General features: G+C 38.0%; 1 protein-coding gene across 2 annotated transcripts in view; it reads left to right on the top strand.

Moving 5' to 3' along the window:
* Positions 1-8641: 8641 nt before the first annotated feature.
* Positions 8642-19338, top strand: part of tmeff2a (transmembrane protein with EGF-like and two follistatin-like domains 2a) — a 61647-nt gene continuing 50950 nt past the window's right edge. Inside the window, exons 1-2 of one of the 2 annotated variants that reach the window (XM_056252008.1) lie at positions 8642-9426; positions 16604-16713. In XM_056252008.1, coding sequence (XP_056107983.1) covers positions 9243-9426; positions 16604-16713 — 294 coding nt within the window. In that variant the 5' untranslated portion in view covers positions 8642-9242. The remainder of the gene's footprint in view (positions 9427-16603; positions 16714-19338) is intronic. The other variant, XM_056252007.1, reaches the window with a different exon arrangement.

The raw sequence follows: 19338 nt of genomic DNA, 5'->3' as shown, positions 1-19338 counted from the left end.
CACAGAGCAAACGTAAAGCTGATTCACATGTGAAGCTGAAGTTTTTGTAGGTTCTCTGAATAAATGCACTCACTAAATGCCTTAAACATTTGTTTAAACATTTGTTAAACATATGTTTCATAGGATCTAGAAGCAAAAAACATGAGTTAAAAAGTTCAGATCGGGGGCAGTGATGCTGTCGGTTTACATAATGTATGTGGGGGCATGTTCAGCTCGATAAAACAAGGACATTTTTAAGAAAATGGATATTACACAACATCTTACACGTGAATAGCCTTACACATTATCTGTGTAAAAACACTTTACTTCACTGAAATTGTATTAACTGATTAACTTAAATTAACAACTAAGCAATGCAATTTTTGAAATATTTAAATATCATTCAAACTTAATGCAACTTACAAGTGAGGATAGGTATACAGGTGCTGGTCATCTAATTAGAATATCATCAAAAAGTTGATTTATTTCAGTAATTCCATTCAAAAAGTGAAACTTGGATATTATATTCATTCATTACCCACAGACTGATATATTTCAAATGTTTATTTCATTTAATTGTGATGATTAAAACTGACAACTAATGAAAATCCCAAATTCAGTATCTCCGAAAATTATAATATTACTTACGACCAATACAAAAAAAGGATTTTTAGAAATGTTAGCCAACTGAAAAGTATGAACATGAAAAGTATGAGCATGTATAGCACTCAATACTTAGTTGGGGCTCTTTTTGCCTGAATTACTGCAGCAATGCGGCGTGGCATGGAGTCGATCAGTCTGTGGCACTGCTCAGGTGTTATGAGAGCCCAGGTTGCTCTGATAGTGGCCTTCAGCTCTTCTGCACTGTTGGGTCTGGCGTATCGCATCTTCCTCTTCACAATACCCCATAGATTTTCCATAGGGTTTAGGTCAGGCGAGTTTGCTGGCCAATTAAGAACAGGGATACCATGGTCCTTAAACCAGGTACTGGTAGCTTTGGCACTGTGTGCAGGTGCCAAGTCCTTTTGGAAAATTAAATCTGCATCTCCATAAAGTTGGTCAGCAGCAGGAAGCATGAAGTGCTCTAAAACTGCCTGGTAGACGGATGCGTTAACCTTGGACCTCAGAAAACACAGTGGACCAAAACCAGTAGATGACATGGCACCCCAAACCATCACTGACTGTGGAAACTTTACACTGGACTTCAAGCAACGTGGATTCCGCCTTGATTTCCAAAGGAAATGCAAAATTTATACTTTCATCAGAGAACATTACTTTGAACCACTCAGCAGCTGTCCAGTCCTTTTTGTCTTTAGCCCAGGCGAGACGCTTCTGACGCTGTGTCTTTTTCAAGAGTGGCTTGACACAAGGCATGCGACAGCTGAAACCCATGTCTTGCATACGTCTGTGCGTGGTGGTTCTTGAAGCACTGACTCCAGCTGCAGTCCACTCTTTGTGAATCAGAGTGCGGTTATCCCTATTGCTTGTACACTTTTTTCTACCACATCTTTTCCTTCCCTTCGCCTCTCTATTAATGTGCTTGGACACAGAGCTCTGTGAACAGCCAGCCTCTTTAGCAATGACCTTTTGTGTCTTGCCCTCCTTGTGCAAGATGTCAATGGTCGTCTTTTGGACAGCTGTCAAGTCAGCAGTCTTCCCCATGATTGTGTAGCCTACAGAACTAGACTGAGAGACCATTTAAAGGGCTTTGCAGGTGTTTTGAGTTGATTAGCTGATTAGAGTGTGGCACCAGGTGTCTTCAATATTGAACCTTTTCACAATTTTCTAATTTTCTGACTGATTTTGGGGTTTTCATTAGTTGTCAGTTATAATCATCAAAATTAAAAGGAATGAATACTTGAAATATATCAGTCTGTGTGTAATGAATGAATATAATAATCTAAGTTTCAGTTTTTGAATGGAATTACTGAAATAAATCAACTTTTTGATGATATTCTAATCAGCACCTGTACTGTTTTATTTTGTGTTGACAAATACTGTTGCAGTTCCTTTAATGTCCACAGGAGGCAGAATGGGATGCTTAAATACGTCTGCAATAAACCCATGAGGCTGTGCAGGGGTTGATGGGTAAAGCCTGTAGAGCACAAAGGTTCGGGCAGATAAGGCTGTTGTGTGTCCCCATGGTGAATCAATATTTTTCATCGTAGCAGCTTAGCCAGAAAAAGGAGAAGGAGGAGTTGGATTTCACAGCCAGAGAGCGTGACATTTCTGCAGGCAGCTTGCTCAGCCTCACAAAGTATCAGAAAGCTCTATGTCGCTCAGATTTCCAAACGAACACTTTGCTGTGGTGTTTTTTCCCGCAGCGTGGATGATTTACACTGGCTGTAAATTACTCTCACAAGGTGGCAAATAAAGAAAAGAAAAACAGAAAAGTAAACATTTCAGCAAGTGTAAATTTACAGATTTAAAAAAATGTGAAAGTGCCTGTCGCTTTTTCGTAAATCTCACAGTAAAAGGGTATAGCTTTTTAATTCAGATTCTTTCAAATGACAGGAACTTCAAACGACAGATTTAATGTAAATTCAGACCACTAATCTGAAGTAATTTACCTCAGAGAACATTGATATTCTTAATCATGTGTATAAATAACCTCTGGTAAGTCTAAATACCATAAATTACATTTCTGCTTAAGAACTTTCTATAAATAGTATCTTAATCTTAAAAATGAAATAAAAAAAATATTCTAAGCCTTTTGTTTTTAAAAAGCATTTTTAAATTGTGGTCTCTGTTTGGGTATTAAGCTAATATATACTCACCGGCCACTTTATTAGGTATACACCTTGCTAGTACCGAGTTGGACCCCCTTTTGCTTTCAAAACTGCCTTAATTCTTCATGGCATAGATTCAACAAGGTGCTGGAAACATTCCTAACATGTGAAACTATTAATGTTTGGTCAAATAATTAGCTAATCAGACATCTATACATCTCTGTCTAGAAGCTTACTCTTACTGTGAATTTCTAAGTAACATTGTCTTTGATGTTAAATTTACTGTTAACATATCAGTTTAAACCGAATATAAAATCCATTTTTTAAATTCAGTTCTTAATAATGCATTCGTCTTGTCTTTGACTGGGTCTTTTGAAGGTTAATAGATGTCAACGCCTGTCCACTCTCATTATGGCAGTCTTCTATCCTTCACACATTTGCTTTGTTATATGTCCACTACAAATGTGTTATCCAATTCATTTAGAAACTCAGAAATATTGGCTTTCATCCAAGTGTATTTTTAAGGCTGCAGTGCTGTGACATTAACACTCATTTCTAGGTTCAAAACCTGAGTCGTCTTTGCTTTAAATAGGCCTACCTCTTGTACTGGTAGAATCCATAATTGCAGCAATTATGTCCCTTTATGACACATCATAGTAATTAGCTTATTTCAATCAATGATTAAAAATATAAAAATATATAATTTGCATCTCTGCTTTAGATAAGAACAGTTGTATTTAAAATTATGATTACGATAACTCACACCATCATGGCTGTAAATTGATGCATTTATAATGTTATTATTGATCATAATACTCTAAAAGCCAGATGAGGTCATGAAGTCTTAGTGAGGGACTTTCTGATCAATAGATGACAAGCAAAAATAGATGCTGTGCAGTTTTAACGAGGTTATATCAAGTTATTGTTTACATGTCGGTATAGTCCACAAATAGCAGTCATTCTGAAAACAGTTTGCTATAGTCAATATCTCTCATCTTCAGTTGCATTCATGCACAATAAACTGCAATGGATAAAACTCTTTTTCTGCTTCCTTTTTTGGAGTTTGACAGCCAATTGTCACCACACTTTCATTGTGACTAATACTTATCTCGATCCAAACTTACCATAGTGTTCCCCAATAACTTGATGGGACCATCTTTGTGCTCGTATTTCACACTGTCATCTCGTATCCAGTGTGAAACAAGCACCTTCTCTGTCAGTCTTCGCCACAGCAGGACTTCAGGGCCCCTACACTGTAAAAAAAATCTGTAGAAATTACAGTATTACTTGCAGCTGCTTGCCAGTAACTTACTGTAGTTTTAAATTGATGTTATTTACTGGCAACAGTTTGTTCAAAGTTAAATGAACATTAAACATTAACAAGTCTTTATCTTTACAGAATAAAACTAAAATAACAGCCTCATGCAAAGTATTCTGGGAACCAAAATCTGAAGGAAAAAAACAGAAAAAGGTTGATGAAGATTTCTGGTTCCCAGAATGCTTTGCATTAGATTGTCATTTTATAATTTTATTCTGTAAAGACAAAGACTTGTTAATGTTTAATGTTCATTTAACTTTGAACAAACTGTTGCCAGTAAATATACATCAATTTAAATCTACAGTAAGTTACTGGCAAACAGCTGCATAACTACAGCAAGTTTTTTACAGTGTAGCCGACAGCTTGAAGTGGCAGTCTGCCAGAGGTCCTGTTATTTTTTACTGCTGTCGATAAGGCTCTAAACTGGCAGTAACCCACGACTACAGCTGATTGGCAAAACTCACCCATGGCCAAGTTATGGTGTGACAGTCCTATAATTAAAGAGCTCATGAAACTGGCCATGTTCAAGCTCATGATCAGATAATGTGGTGCATCAGTGTAGATGTGAAGTTGCATGGTGGTGTGCCAACTGATGCTTTGATGTGATCATTTTTTAAATCTAGGTGAAGGGAAACATCTTTCCGATTCAATATGGTGCCAGACAGAATCATGCTACACTAGCATTCACATTTATTTACATTTGTCCCTAATTTATCAGATTTTATTTTTTGCGGTATACTAGATGGGTGTTTATACAGCTGCCTTTATATATGAACAGGGTCTCTAGCAAAGGGATAATCATATTTGGGGCATCAAAATGTATGACATCTTTTAATCTTTGTTTTTCTGGTAGTTTATTTAAAATGCTTTGGATGCCAACCTGCCCAACACTAGCTACTCCACGTTTGTCATCTGCATTTTTTAATAGCCAAATATGTGACCATTACACCACTTATTGACAAATCTTCTCTGAAAGGAGTAAACATAATACTTATTTTTTTAATAATTAATCAACTAATTGCTTATTTCCATCATTAATATCAAATATTTATTCAGTTTGAAAACCTTGGGAAATTTGAGAAATTTAGCAACAGTCAGGTTTGCTCGTTGCGCAGTTCAAATCAAATACAGAAGCAAATCAATAAATTCATAACAAGCCATATCATTTTCTTAGCATTTGTCTAAGAAGTCCAAGAAGGATGATAGCAATCAATTTGTTACTGCTGAGAAAATCCACAGCTGTACTGAAATCTGTGTGTGATATCCAGCAGCAAAGAACAAAACCATATGCTCATCCCTCTATTATGAGGGAATGAGGTTTTTTTTTTTTTTTTAACTGTTCAGCAGGAGTTCAGCTGTGAAAATAAAATAAATTAATTCATTCTAAATTATTCACTTATATGGATTATAGATTGTGGCAGAATTATGTAATAAGTTATTTAAAATTGTCCTTATTGAGCTATTGATCTAAGGGGAATCTTGGGTATCAAAATATCAGATTAAGACTTGTAGTGTAATTTCAGAACATACATTCCTAAATGATACCATGCAAAGCAAATCAATATCCATCATTTATTCACGTGATATGCCTGTCATGATTTTATTTTTGTACATATTCAGATAAAGAGAAGAGCTACTCAGCAGGATGACAGAAGCACCAACAGAACTTAAAGGAACGTTTTAAAATGCCTGCATCATTAACGGATCCCATGCTGCTAGAAGACTCAAACACCACACGCTCCCTCCAGAGATGTGACCTTCTCACTGCATGGTCCCCAGGCAGCCTTCCTCATTAACCTGCTCACCATACTCTTCCAGCGAAGACTTACATAGAATGAAAGTCATGAAACCACGAAGCTCCAGTTGCCATGTCAAGTCTCCAGGTATGTTCCACAGGGGATTTTTCCTGTCCGGGTTAGAGATGACATGTTAGATGTGATGTAAATGATTTATAAAATGTATGGATCTAACTGGGAGGAACTGGGACAGTTGTAATGCAGAAACAAATGTTGAGACTGAACAGTGACCAACAAACTACAGTAAGTGTGTCTATACCCGTGAGTGGAAGAATATACTGAGAATATACTGCACTTGAAATAAGTCCAGGTTCTATGAGAACAAAGACAAGCTTCTATAAATCGAATTTATCGTTTTATCTTTGACATCATTACTAGTTCATACACTTAATTAAACCAACATTATACCGAGTATTTCTTTGAAAATTTTGAATTCTTATAGTGTTCATTGATTTTGAATATTTTTGCTATATCAAATAACTAAAAGCAGCTGAGGGAGATGTGCCAAGACTCATTTTAAACTGGTTTTTAATTTCATATGGCTCTGGAGTTGAGTCCTGACCTCTTTATTCCTATCAATGCAATAATTGTCTAGTCCTTTAAAACTCAACTCATTGCCTTTGGTTTGAATATCTTTAAAAAATAATTTCTTCCTTTTTCTGAACAGGTCCTATAGAGGACATGAACTTTTCCATGTCTCCTACAAATCTGAATGATTAATTAATGTTTCATAGTTACAAGGTCAAATCCATCATGTGATACATGATACCGCACTGAGAAAACTACAGAAATCCTATGGCAAGGGTGTGTTGTTTTATCTGTCAAGAGTGTCTGTCGGTGATAGCCCAGAGCCAGCTGCTCTCCAGCGGAGCTCTGAACCATGCTAATAATACTGAGCTGGTATGAAGCCAGACTCCAGGAGAAATGTGGGAATGATCAGGTAGAAGAGAAATGAACAGTTGAGAGTATCGTAATTTTTTTTCTTGAGGACATGCCCAGAAGTCCACATTTAAACTGCTGAAGCAACAGGTTTCAGACCGTTTCCAAATGTGCTCTTCTCTTAAAGAGAAAATACAAAAGTGACTATTCAAAGACGTGTTATTGGTGGTTATTATATTTTTTTTGCCTTGCTGCTATGAATTGGACAGGTGATTCATGTCGGCATGTTGTCGGCATTTATTAGTGCTGCGCTCAAACAGAGCTTAAAATTAGTTACATTTCTAAAGATTTAAACTTCATAAAGGCCAGTGAGTGAAAAGGCGAATTAAAACATTTCAAACAAGGACCAAAAACACAATAAAATTTTCCATAAGACATGTGCAGTACAAGCTCTTACAACATTCCAAATTGGTATGAGGACACCTCCCACCAGGTTTGGTGTCAATAACACCAAATGCCGTTGGTTCTCATTTGCCTCGTAAATGTACTCGATCTGCGAAAACTGGACAAAATTCATGGTGCTTTTTTTTTTTTTTGTCCCCTGGTCAATGCTGCTTTCATTGTGTGGGAAAGAGTTGCATAAAAATTCTTCAGAATTTCTCTTTTTGTGTTCTACAGAATAAAGTCAGTCACACGGGTTTGGAATAACATGAGGTGGATAAATAATCCTCAAAAATCTCAGTGACCAAGAAGGAGACTTGGGAGGGAAGCCACTGCACCGAGAGACCAATGACAGAGCTGAAGGAATACAGACTGAGTTTGGAGAAACTGCATTAACCAACAGTTGTCCAGGTTCTTCACCACTCACAGCTGTGGCAAAGAGTAAGCTGTTAAAAAAAAAGCCATATATGAGAGCTTGGCAACAGTTTACCAGAAGGCATCTGGAGAATTATGAATCCAGCTGAAAGACAGTTCTATGGTCAAATAAGACCAACATTTTGCTTTTTGGCCATCAGCCAGATTTCAACTGAGAATTTATATTGATTAATCTAAACATGAATCAGTGGGCTATTTTAAAAGTTATGCTTTTTTTTTAATAGTGGCTGGCAGGCTTGGTTTGATGGTTTGTTATTTTAAATACATGTTAAGTGTGCAAATACTTGTGGGACCACTGTAGCGCCTGTCTGCCCTGGGGGTTCAAGGTCGTTGACTTTGCCTTCTCTCTAACTATTTACATAGGCTTCATATTTATCTCTGCATATTTTTTAATAATAGCCTATTAAAATTAAGTCAGCAAGTAATAGCCTAAACAAGATAAAGAAGATTTCGGCCATTTCGCGTTTGGTCGGGTATCATGTGGCTATATTTGTATTGTCCTATATTAACAACTGGTGCCGTGCAAAAACGCAGCCTACGTTAACGGGCTGTGTTTATGAGATGGAGAAAACGCAGTCTAACCAGCTGGAGCCTAGCCTACTTCATGCAAGTCTGAAACATGCATCTTGCAAGAGGTGGTTGCGGTCGAAAGTGATCTGTTTTATTATCGTCGTCGGTACGCCTCGCGAAAGTGATCATTAAATGTCGTTAAAAGACTCCATTGCTCACCTCGCGACCATTAAAAAAAGCCTCTGCTTATTTATTTCCACCGCCGTGAACATCCACGAATGTCGTGAACTCCTCATCGTCCCTCGGATTTCTCATCTTATGCTGTAGTAGGCTAGTCTTTTGTTTAGGACATGGGGATCATTTCACAACACTGCAAGTTTCCAATCGATTTCTGCTGCCACCGTGCTCGAGCAGCAGTGCTCAATTAGGCTACTGGGAAGACTTTCTCTGAATGGCCCTTCGCCCACGCGTTTGCAAACCAAAGCTCTGTTAAAGTAGACTACAGGGTACAATATTCTGCACTGGCCGTCGATAAGCTCGAGCTGGACCATCGCCTCGCTCCTGACACTCCTGCATCCCTACCGACCAATCGGAGCCGCGGCACCGTCCCGCCCCGCCCCTCCCTATCCCTTCAGAACACGTGATCCGGAGCGGTCTGGAAACCTGCCGCTCGCCTTCAGTGCGTTATTGTGGTTCACAGGTACAGAGGAATGGCCCTCCGCGAGACTCTGACAAACTCACGGCTCTCCGCGAGCGCACGGACTGAGGACGGAGGACAGTCTCTCTAACCGGCGCTTCAGTGGATGTTGTAACTTCGGCATGTCACTCGAATGGGATATATGATTTTTGCCCCATTTGTGTCTCTCAAAAACACCCCTTGCGTCTTTTTTATTTTTGCCTTGCTTTCTAAACACCTCGCACCCACTCTCCTCCCGAAACCATCCCCTCCCCTGTCATCGCACCCAGACCTCTCTCATTCCGCATCTGCACCTTCTCCCTTCGGGCGGATCCTTGCTCTTGTCATCCAGAAACAACTGCTTCATGGGGCACACTCCTTTCGTCGGAAAATGTCCCCCTCTTGGCTTCTAAGCGCACCGGCAAAGTTGACAACATTAGGACCAGGGCGCGTCTGTGAGCAGTGTCGGGGGAACTGAGATGGGTGTCTCGGTGGCGGCGGCCCTATATGAGCCCCGAAGTCCGCACCAGTGGAGCCGGATAGTGGGACACTTGGTTTGGATTGCAGTCTTGTCTTTTCTCGCCACTTTCCCTGTGCAACAACTTGGCGCTTTCCCGTCCTCTCTCAGCGACTGTCAGACTCCAACTGGATGGAATTGCTCAGGTAAGATGTTCATAATAGTCCGCTGCTCCTTGGGTTGAAGGGAATACGGTTTGAAGTTCCCTTGACAACGGAAGACGGCTGTTTATCATACAAGTAGCATAAGTTATGGACCTAAATTGATTCTAATGTGTGGTGATGCAAGCTTTTGCATTTCACTGTTGCTGTAAAAAAAAGAGATGTTTTTAATTGGTTGGTTTTAGTGATGGTCAGGATGGTATTTGGTGTGTTACCTTATAGTTATTTCCTAATCGTCTTTTTAACCGTCACGTGATATGTAAATAGCCTAATGATTTTTCATGAAAACAAAAATGTATCGCTAGCTTACAGTGTCTGACACCACATTTCTGTTTTTCAATTTAAGTGCGTTTAAGAGAAAACGGATGTAGCCTATGTCAAAGACAAGGTTTCACCCATGAAGAGCAAGAAACACGTAAATAGGCTAATTAGCCAGAAAAAGTGGTAAACCTACTTGTCCTTCTGTCTAAATGTGAATTAAGTTTCTGTGGATAATTTGAGACTCAGAGACTATATTGCGTGCTTATTTTCATGATCTATTTATCCGCATTTACCTACAACTATTATTTATATATTTATTTTTTCTTGGAAAAAAAATAAACGAGTGGTGATATTTTGATGGTGATAATAGGTTTCAGCCTTGAAGAATATAGGCTACGTGTAAGAAATCATTTAGAAGTCAAGTCATACTTTTCTTGGTAACAATTCCATCAACCCAGCATAATAATCTCCGTGCATCAGTCCGTTGTAGACGGATATTAAGTGGGATTTGATTTGGATTGCGCCGACCTTTCACCCTCACTGTCAGAGCGCCGTTCAGATGATTGCGGGGGCACGTGAAATAATCATCATGCGCGCGCCCTGAGGCGCGAGAGACCCGCGGAACTCACCGCATATTTCTGCGCAGTTTCCCGCCGTGGCGCCTGACTATCAATCAGCAGGTCACCGTGGGCAATTAGGTGTCGTTCCAAAACGTCTATACCTATTGCCTGCACTTTGGTTATGCAACTCATGGCAATGGCATGCATGAGACGTGGGAAACTCTACCACAGGCATGCCTGAAGGCCACTTCAGTGTTTCCATGATTTACAAAAAGGTGTTGATAATGGGCTAGGCTATATAATGCATTTTCCTAAATCCTTACTACAAATGCAATCATACAACCATTGCAGACTACAAAATATAACACTAATTGCCAGAATCAAGCACCTAATGGTCTATTGTAATAATTTTCAAAAAGGTGTGGCCATTGTTTGAATTGATAGAGTTTTTTTTATAACTTATCTGATTGTCATGGGTGTCTAAACGCTTTTACAGACTGTTTTTCAAACAGCTGTCAGTCACATTTGACCAGAATTTCTTTCTTCTGTGGAACACAAAATGATAGTCAGTGGGGTCCAGTGTTATTTTGGACATTATTATTGTATGGACAAAAAAAAAAAATCCGATAGAAAGATTCTTCAAAATATCTTTTGTGTCTTCTCACAAAACATTTGAGGTATTTTCATGTTTAGGTGAACTATCACTTTAATTCATTGCTGAATTAAGAGGATAGTGCACAGAGCAAACAGAATATAAATTGACATTATTGCATTTATCAGGTCTGAAGAGAGGAATCCGTGGTAGAAAATCTGAAGTTCCAACTGACTGAATATAGTTTAACTCACCAGCACTTAATTATGCGCTGAACACAGCAATAATGTCCAGCAAAACAAATGCAAGCCAGCTGTTTAGTCAACAATCCTAACTTGCGGCGGTTGGCAATGGACACAAGCGATGTGAATACTCTTGCAAAGTAAGGGCCTTTTTAACTGAAATATCTTCCCTGTGCATGATTAGAATTCTGTAAGCTTTAATTTTATGTACCAACTCAAAACCCACGACCCACAGGGCAGTAAGCTCTTATTTGTATTGGTCATAGATATCAATAGCTCTCCTTTGGAGACCTTTTTTTTTTTTTTTTTTGCAGTGCTGGCTCACCAAGGGCTTTTTTATATCAGCTGCAGGTGAGGTGAGAGGAGATTTACATTTACATTTACACTTAATCATTTAGCAGACGCTTTTATCCAAAGTGACTTACAACTGATAGGGGACTTTTATTAATTTGAAGAGACACAACAACATTAACTGCCAGTTTTTAGTTAAACTCTTAAAGGGATAGATTGTTTTCAAATTATCAAAGTATTTTCAAATTACTTACAAAGTGTCGAGATTTTTCAAAATGCACTCCATCTCTAAATAATGGTGTTGCGTAGTAGAGGATTCAGATCAGAATCTGTAGAGAAATTCTCTACTACATTCTTAGATATTTGTATTACACCTCAAACAAAAGCTAAAAACATTTTTAACTGATAACAATGTCCTGGGGTTTGAATTCCAGCTCTTTACTGGCCAGACAACTGGTCTGATGTCTCACTCACAGGAGTTGTTTATACTTCACCTTTAGAATATTTGTGTCTCTGTCAGCTTGCTCCTTTAAATTATTCACCTCACTGCAAGGCCGAAATAACAGTCTGCATCTCCCCTGATACTCACCCGTTTGGCACATTGTGAGACGTAACATTGGCTCACACTTCTAGTATGTTTTGATAAAATTACAACACTCGAGGAGAGCGAGTGGACCTGCAATACCAGGTGTTTGAGCCAAGCAAAGTTTCTTATTTCACTGCAGATGAAAGAAACAAGCAGCTGAAGGTGGTACTGGCAACACTTTTAATTAGGATTGTTAGAGCTCCATTGCTGATGAAGTGGATTTTGTTGGCTATAATATTGGAGGTGAAAATATTAATTAGTATAGTCTAGTGTTATTCATAAGTATGTTGTGAAGTTCTGCGTACATTCTCTAAACTGAATGCATTAATCTGCACTTCACCTTGTCACTATAAAGCTACAGCTGTAACTCACAACCCATTTGTTTTAAATTGCCATCCATTAGCCACTAAATAGCTTTTATGCAAAAGTGGCCAAGCCATATGACAAATTATGCTGCTCCAAAGGTTATACTGATTATAAAGTTCTTAACAGAATGTTTTGCTTCAGAATCTTAAAATGACAAACCAAACTTCTGGGGAAATATGCAAATCTGGCCTAATAGGATGCATAGGATTCCACAATAAAATGAAAGTATAGCAAAAGATCGTTTCTTCCACATTGTGACGCATTCCAGTGTAACGGATTATCAAAAAAGATTTAAATAAAAAATAATGGCTCTATGAATAAGTTATTGATTGGATTTTGAGATGTGGGTGTTGCACTAAAAAGTGAGTGCAAAATGTAAAGACGATTATGGATGGCCGGGATTTAAACAGTCTAATGATTGGAGAAGTCTGGCATACAAGGTATGACATTTTGATTAACAATTATGAGTTTAAAATATATATAATATCATATTAAGATATATCATATATTAACATAAAAATTAAACATAATATGGATGAATTGTTCACAATAAGATAACATGCATTATATAACAATCATTTACTAAATAGATTGGGTGCACAATCTTAGTTAATTTAATGTGAAGTGTGTAGTTATTTTTATATTAAAATGTTTTCGTCTATAGTTAATCTGTCACTATTATGTTCTGTCCTGTCTGCACCTGTTCTTGTTAGTCCCTGATTAGTTCATTAGTTCCCTCATTTCAGCCTGTGTATTTATACTCCCTGTTCTGTTCAGTCCTTTGTCAGTTATTGTTTGATGTAATGCTGTTCTTCATGTGAGTCACCGGTAAACTCTATTTTTGATCAAATCCAGTGTTCCTTATCTTCCTTCATCGGCTAAAAGTTACATAATCAGTGCTTAAAGACAATGTAGCCCAATTCCAATTTAAATTCCCCAAACACAACCAATGGCATGAGTTTGGGACAGGACTATTTGTTTCTGTGACCGATGTCAGAATGAATGAAGTATTTGAAAATGTAGTCATTATTTTGACAGTTCTGCTTAGTGACATTATAGTGGCACACATATTTATTGATGATTTTAACCACTTTATTATTATTTATTTTTATCTTATAATACTATACTATAAACTCTATAACTTTCCTTAAGTCCATATCACGTACTTGTGTTTTGTACTAAATGTCAGTATAAGGCTGTTTGTTGGGGGGTTAAATATAGTATTTGCCTGGCTTGTGACAGCTTAAAAAAAAAAAAAAATCACCTCCGCAAATCATTGTTGCGAATAGTCATGCATCAACTGATCTTATTTACGGCCGTGTGTCACGCAGGCTGTTTGCACATCACATTTTTACTATACATACCTTGAACTTCATAAGATTTTGAAGAACTTTTGAACTTACAGAAAGTCTATTTTAGATTCAGGAAGAGTCGCTTTAACTTGTTTTTGTGGGCCGTCAGATAGTAGAGCATCTTAGGATGAAAGATGTAATTTCCTGTTTGGCTGCTCTAATCATTGCTCTGTGACTTCAAGGAATGACTTTGAGGAATTTTTATTGAAATTTGCAGGATGTTTCTTGTTGTCCACACACATACTGTGCTTTCTTCGCAAAGAATAGAAAAACAGATCTTATCTATTCGTGTTGACAACCAGGCTACTGAAAGATTGTCCTGCCAGAGAGACTTTAAAGAGAGCAGAACAAAATTCCTTTCCGCTCATGGTAACTCGTCCCTGCTCAAAAAGCATTTTTAACAGACTTCCAAAAGCTTATTTACAGTTAATCATATTATCTGACTGATGTTTGGTTAAGTTTAAAATCTGGTTAAGCATTTAAAGGCCTCTCAGTGTCCTTGATGAAGATATTAACGTAATAAAATTTCAAGGATGCCACTGCCTGTTTCCAGAACTCATTTCCTCTAGTGTGACCTTCTAACTTTCTTCAGTCTCTGTTTTAACTTTGGCATCCCAACCTTATTGGGATGGGGGGGGGGGGGGGGGGGGGGGTGGGGGTTAGGGGGGGGGGTTAAAGGGATAGTTCACCAAAATGGAAGAATGAAAATTCTGTCATCATTTACTCACCCTCATGTCTTTCCAAACCAGAAGATATTTTGAAGAATGTTTCAACTGTTTTTTTTTCTTCAATACAATAATGAATTTTTGACTGGACAAAAAGCACTGAGACATTGTTTTGTGCGAAAGGCATTTTGTGTAATGCTAAATTATATAACGTATAATGCATGCAGTAAAAGGAACACATTTCTTTTTCTTTTATCAAAGAAAGTGTGCTTCAGATTTACTTGTTGGTAAACAAGTCCAGACTGTTGAATCGCTCTCAATATAATCAGTGTTTATTGTGTTAGACGGAATATATCTTCTCACGTTCGGTTGGTAGTTGACTCTTTTGTGTTGAGATTTTTACATATTTTCTGAAACGGTGGCACCTCATGTGTTATTTTTTAACGGAATTTGCTTTCTCAGTGTAGCTACAGGATGCACTGCTTCAGATTAATTAAACTGAATGGAGGGATTTTGTGTCTGGTGAGAGAGAAGCTCCTGTGACTTCTTCTCCGATCCATTACACCATTTCCCCCTCCTGCTCCTGTCGCCTCGTTGAATGCTGCACGTCTCAGACTTTATAGTCTCAGACTATAAAGCATCTATGTGTGTCGTGAGGTCAAGCTGTATCATGACACAACTATGGAAGGGCAGCCAAGCAATAGAGGTGTGACAAAATGCCTTGCATCTGTATGACTTCGCAGAGGTAGTGCTCACATCTTTAATGCAAGCAGATACTGATTCCGCCTTAAAAATGGTCTGTGATCCCCCTGAATGCGAGGAAAAGATTTTGTGTAAAAAGTATTAGACTCAAATTAGGGCATGAATTCTTATTTCATCAGTAAGCTGAGGGATTGATGATGGTTTTGACTAATTAGCTTTGGCAAATCTCTGACTTGTATTTGTTGCTTCAGTAAGCTGAATTGATTGAATGTCAGTTTATCACAGCTCCTTAAGAACAGATTGTGAACAAGATGAATTTAAATGAAACATTCCTGTTGCAAAACATTCGTATGAACAGCTTCTCTAATTTTACACGAGAGATTAATGCACATACCAAAAGCCAGAATCATTTCTCAAGGTCTCCAGAACTGAGACACATAATGTGAATATTGCAACTGACGACTGTTCTTTTTTCCTCCCAGTAGCGTTTGAAGTCCATTGATAATTTCTTTAGCTGAAATGCAAATAAGTGCACGAGCTTACGTAAGACATTTTTCTGCACTGTATGTGGCCCTTTAGCAGGGGCCTAAAGTAGCTGCATGTCCTCTGGTGTTGTCGTTACAATGAGCAATGTTCTGGTTCGTTCTAGCTTCCAGGGCTCACCGGATAACATGGGGTAAAAATATTGTGTAGCACTTGCAAGAAGCTTATTTGCTTTGACAGCAAAAATCCCAGGGCACACGTGGACCCACTGTTTGGTGTCGTGTAGTCTTATTATGATGATGTATGGCTCTTTTAGTCGGAATATATGCGGGTAATATGGAATGTTTCATGAGATATTATTCTTTGCGTAATGATTGTGTCATTTTTATAGTATTAAGCAAAGGATAGAGATGCTTATTCCTTACATAATTATAAAAGGTATCAGATAGGGTCTGAATGATGTAGTGCGGGTAAACGGGTAAAGTCATTATTTTGGGAGCTTATTGTTAAATGAACAGCAGTCAGCTTCTGTATGCTGAATAGTAAAATTAGGTTTTGACTCAGCGGTGGTCTGTTTTTAGAAACAACTCATCTTAATTGTAATCATCTTAAGGAATCCTTGTGGACTTAAACTGTCTGCGAGCTCTTGATTTTTGATGAAGTGCTATTTTTCGGAGTCTGTCCAGCTCCTCAGCAAAATGAGAATATTTCACAGAGACTGTACTCAGCTTATTATAAAAGCTGAATAAGGTTCTCATGCGCCTATTCCAAGAAGTTCACCGTGTGCTGAATCATTATTCCTCCATGAACACTTGTTTCATTACCGATAAGAAAATGTCTCAAGAGCAAAATATGGTCTTGGCAAATGGAGGTGCTCATCGCAACTTGATGAACCTTTCAGAAGCCCTGCCAGCCATCCTGCTGGGATGACGTGTTCGCTCCGATAGTTCTGCTGAATTATTTTTATCAGAAGTGTCTGAACAAACATCTCTAGTCGTGTCTTGACACTGCTGTGTTTATGCAGAAACTCATGATGTTTTCTGGCTCTTTGGGTTGTTGCAGGGGATGATGACCGGGACACAGATCTCTTCCTTTGTGACACCAACACTTGCAAGTTTGATGGCGAGTGTCTCAGAATCGGGGACATAATAACGTGTATATGCAACTTCAAGGTAAGACCACTTTCACTATGAACCAGCATCACTAATCCAGGTTTAGTGTGTTGTGAAGGGTCAGGGGTTATATGACAGAAATCTTTTATCACTGCGTCAGTATCACATATTGTTACATTGGATCATGGATTTTATATATTTAAAATCTTTTTTTTGTATTGAATTTTCTTTTCAGCAAAATATTGTAACAATATGTGATACTGTCACAAAACCATGTGGTAATGCCTATCACAGTTAATTAAATACTTAATAAATAAAATTAGTTTTCTTTTTTCTTTTTATTTGAGACTTTTGCAAACTTTTGCAAGACATATCATTCATGGCAACAACATATCACTTTGTTAAGTAGAAACAAAACACTTAAAACTATAAAAGGATTAGTTCACTTCAGAATTAAAATTTCCTGATCATTTACTTACCCCACGTCATCCAAGATGTTCATGTCTTTCTTTCTTCAGTCGAAAAGAAATTAAGGTTTTTGAGGAAAACATTCCAGGATTTTTCTCCATATAGTGGACTTCAATGGGGTCCAACGGTTTGAAGGTCTAAATTGCAGTTTCAATGCAGCTTCAAAGGGCTCTACACGATTCCAGCCGAGGAATAAGGATCTTATCTAGCGAAACGATCGGTCAATTAAAAAAAAATAGATATTATATATATATATATATACTTTTTAACCACAAATGCTCGTCTTGCACTAGCTCTGCGATGCGCCACGCATTACGTAATCACGTTGAAAGGTCACAACTGAGAGGCGAATATTACAGTAAAATAATGACGTGGTTGCAAGGTGCGTATAATTTAAACTACTTAGTTCACAATAGCAGCTGTTCAGTTTGCATACTGCTGCTCTCCTTCTTGTTATTTCTGAACTATTCCCTCTCTTGATTAAAGCTCCAGGTGAAGGGGTTGCCAGTTATCACAAAAATAGCAAAACAAGCCCCATAAAAACACAGTATAATAAGCAGACATGGCAAAACTGTACCGGGGAACACATTTAAGCAATGTAAATTAGTAATATCCTACAAAATTAAAAGGAAGTAACTGTAATTTATTATGAGTAGAATAGCTCAATATAAAATGTTTAGATATCATAAACTGATTGATGAAGTAAAACAATAACATGGGATTGAAAAATAATTCAGCAACACTTTATTTAAAGTTTAATTGCAGCTACGAGTTGTATTTAATAACAATCAGTTGGGGGCAGTTCATCTAAAAGTTGAGTGTTTTTCATTTACTATATTTAGCTATCAATATAGTTTACCAAATAAATAAAAGAAAAAGAAAAAAATCAACAAGGTGATGTACTTTTCATTTCTAAAGTATTTGGGTTTATTTATTATATAAAGCCCTTTTTGTCGTTTTTCCAGAATAACTACATATATGAATAACTATATCGTGAAATACACCGTTACGGTGAAAATAAATGAGTCATACCGTGAAACAGAATTTTGGTCATACCGCCCAGCCCTAATGCCGGGGACACACTTAACGACTAGCTGATACATTCTAAGACGGAACTGATCTCACTTACAGACTGTTTCAAACACTGTTTTAAAAACCGACTGTAAACACCGACTGAACGCAACTGTCTCTGACTCAGCGCGTTCGGGCATGATTGATGAGCTGAAAGTATCAAATTACATTCTTTGAATCCTCCTAGAGCTTTTTACAACAGTTGTTTTTACAATTTTTAAAACCTTAGGGAAAAAAATATTTGAAAACACAATTTAGATGCAAGTCTTTGATGCCATGATAACTGCGATTTCAACTATCCTTCAGTATTTCGCTGTTTTCTGTCCAACTGATTTATAAGGGGACTACTAGAAAGTGGCCCACTTTATCTGCTTTGGCCGTGAGATCACAGTGAAATGAAGACAGAGAGAGTCGTTGCTAATAACATCTGAGTTTGGTCTAAATGAAAATGCATTAGAGTCCCTCCAAGGCCCTGAGCACATAGGCACTCAATGAGTCTGTTATTTTTATCCCAGTTCGCGAAGGAACATTAGTTTCTTTGGAGAGATAAATAGCATTACCTGTTTGTCCAACCCCTCCTCTTCTTTTTTGGTCCAAATAGGCCTCAGACTTCTCAGACTTATGATGGTATTCTGTTTTTAGGACAAACTCCATTCTGTGTCTGGCCTCAGTGGGTCACATTGCTTTAATTTGTTTTCAAGTGAGGGACTAATGCCATCGGCGAGAAAAGGATAAGCTTGATTTAGGCATCCTGGACTGTGTGCCACATGTGTGCAAGTGAAGCTCTGACGTCAGCTAGCCTAAACCTAATAATGGTCCATGACTTTATTCCATTAAGTGAAATAATTCATCAAAGAAGGATCGTCGAGTGGCTTGTGACGGGTATGAAGCCCAAGGGAAGTCTACAGGCAGGGAGGTAGTGTTGCTGAAGAGAGGAAGAAGGTTTGATCTGCCGATGAATAGAGGTCATTCAGCCCTTGATGTCCATTGAGTGATGTTTATTCACCTCACACCAGCTCTCAGAGGCGCCTAGCACATCACTCATACTGTGATGTTTACTTAAGATTGGTTCTTTAATGGTTTTTTAAGTATTCATTATGTCTGAATGTTTGGTTGAATTTTACTTTCAAGTGTGTCTTTATGAAC

This window comes from Rhinichthys klamathensis, unplaced genomic scaffold (genome assembly GCF_029890125.1).
Source record: "Rhinichthys klamathensis goyatoka isolate OS25496 unplaced genomic scaffold, OSU_Roscu_1.1 h1tg000090l_1, whole genome shotgun sequence".
Classification (NCBI taxonomy): domain Eukaryota; kingdom Metazoa; phylum Chordata; class Actinopteri; order Cypriniformes; family Leuciscidae; genus Rhinichthys; species Rhinichthys klamathensis.
This window is presented reverse-complemented; position numbering and strand designations above follow the sequence as displayed.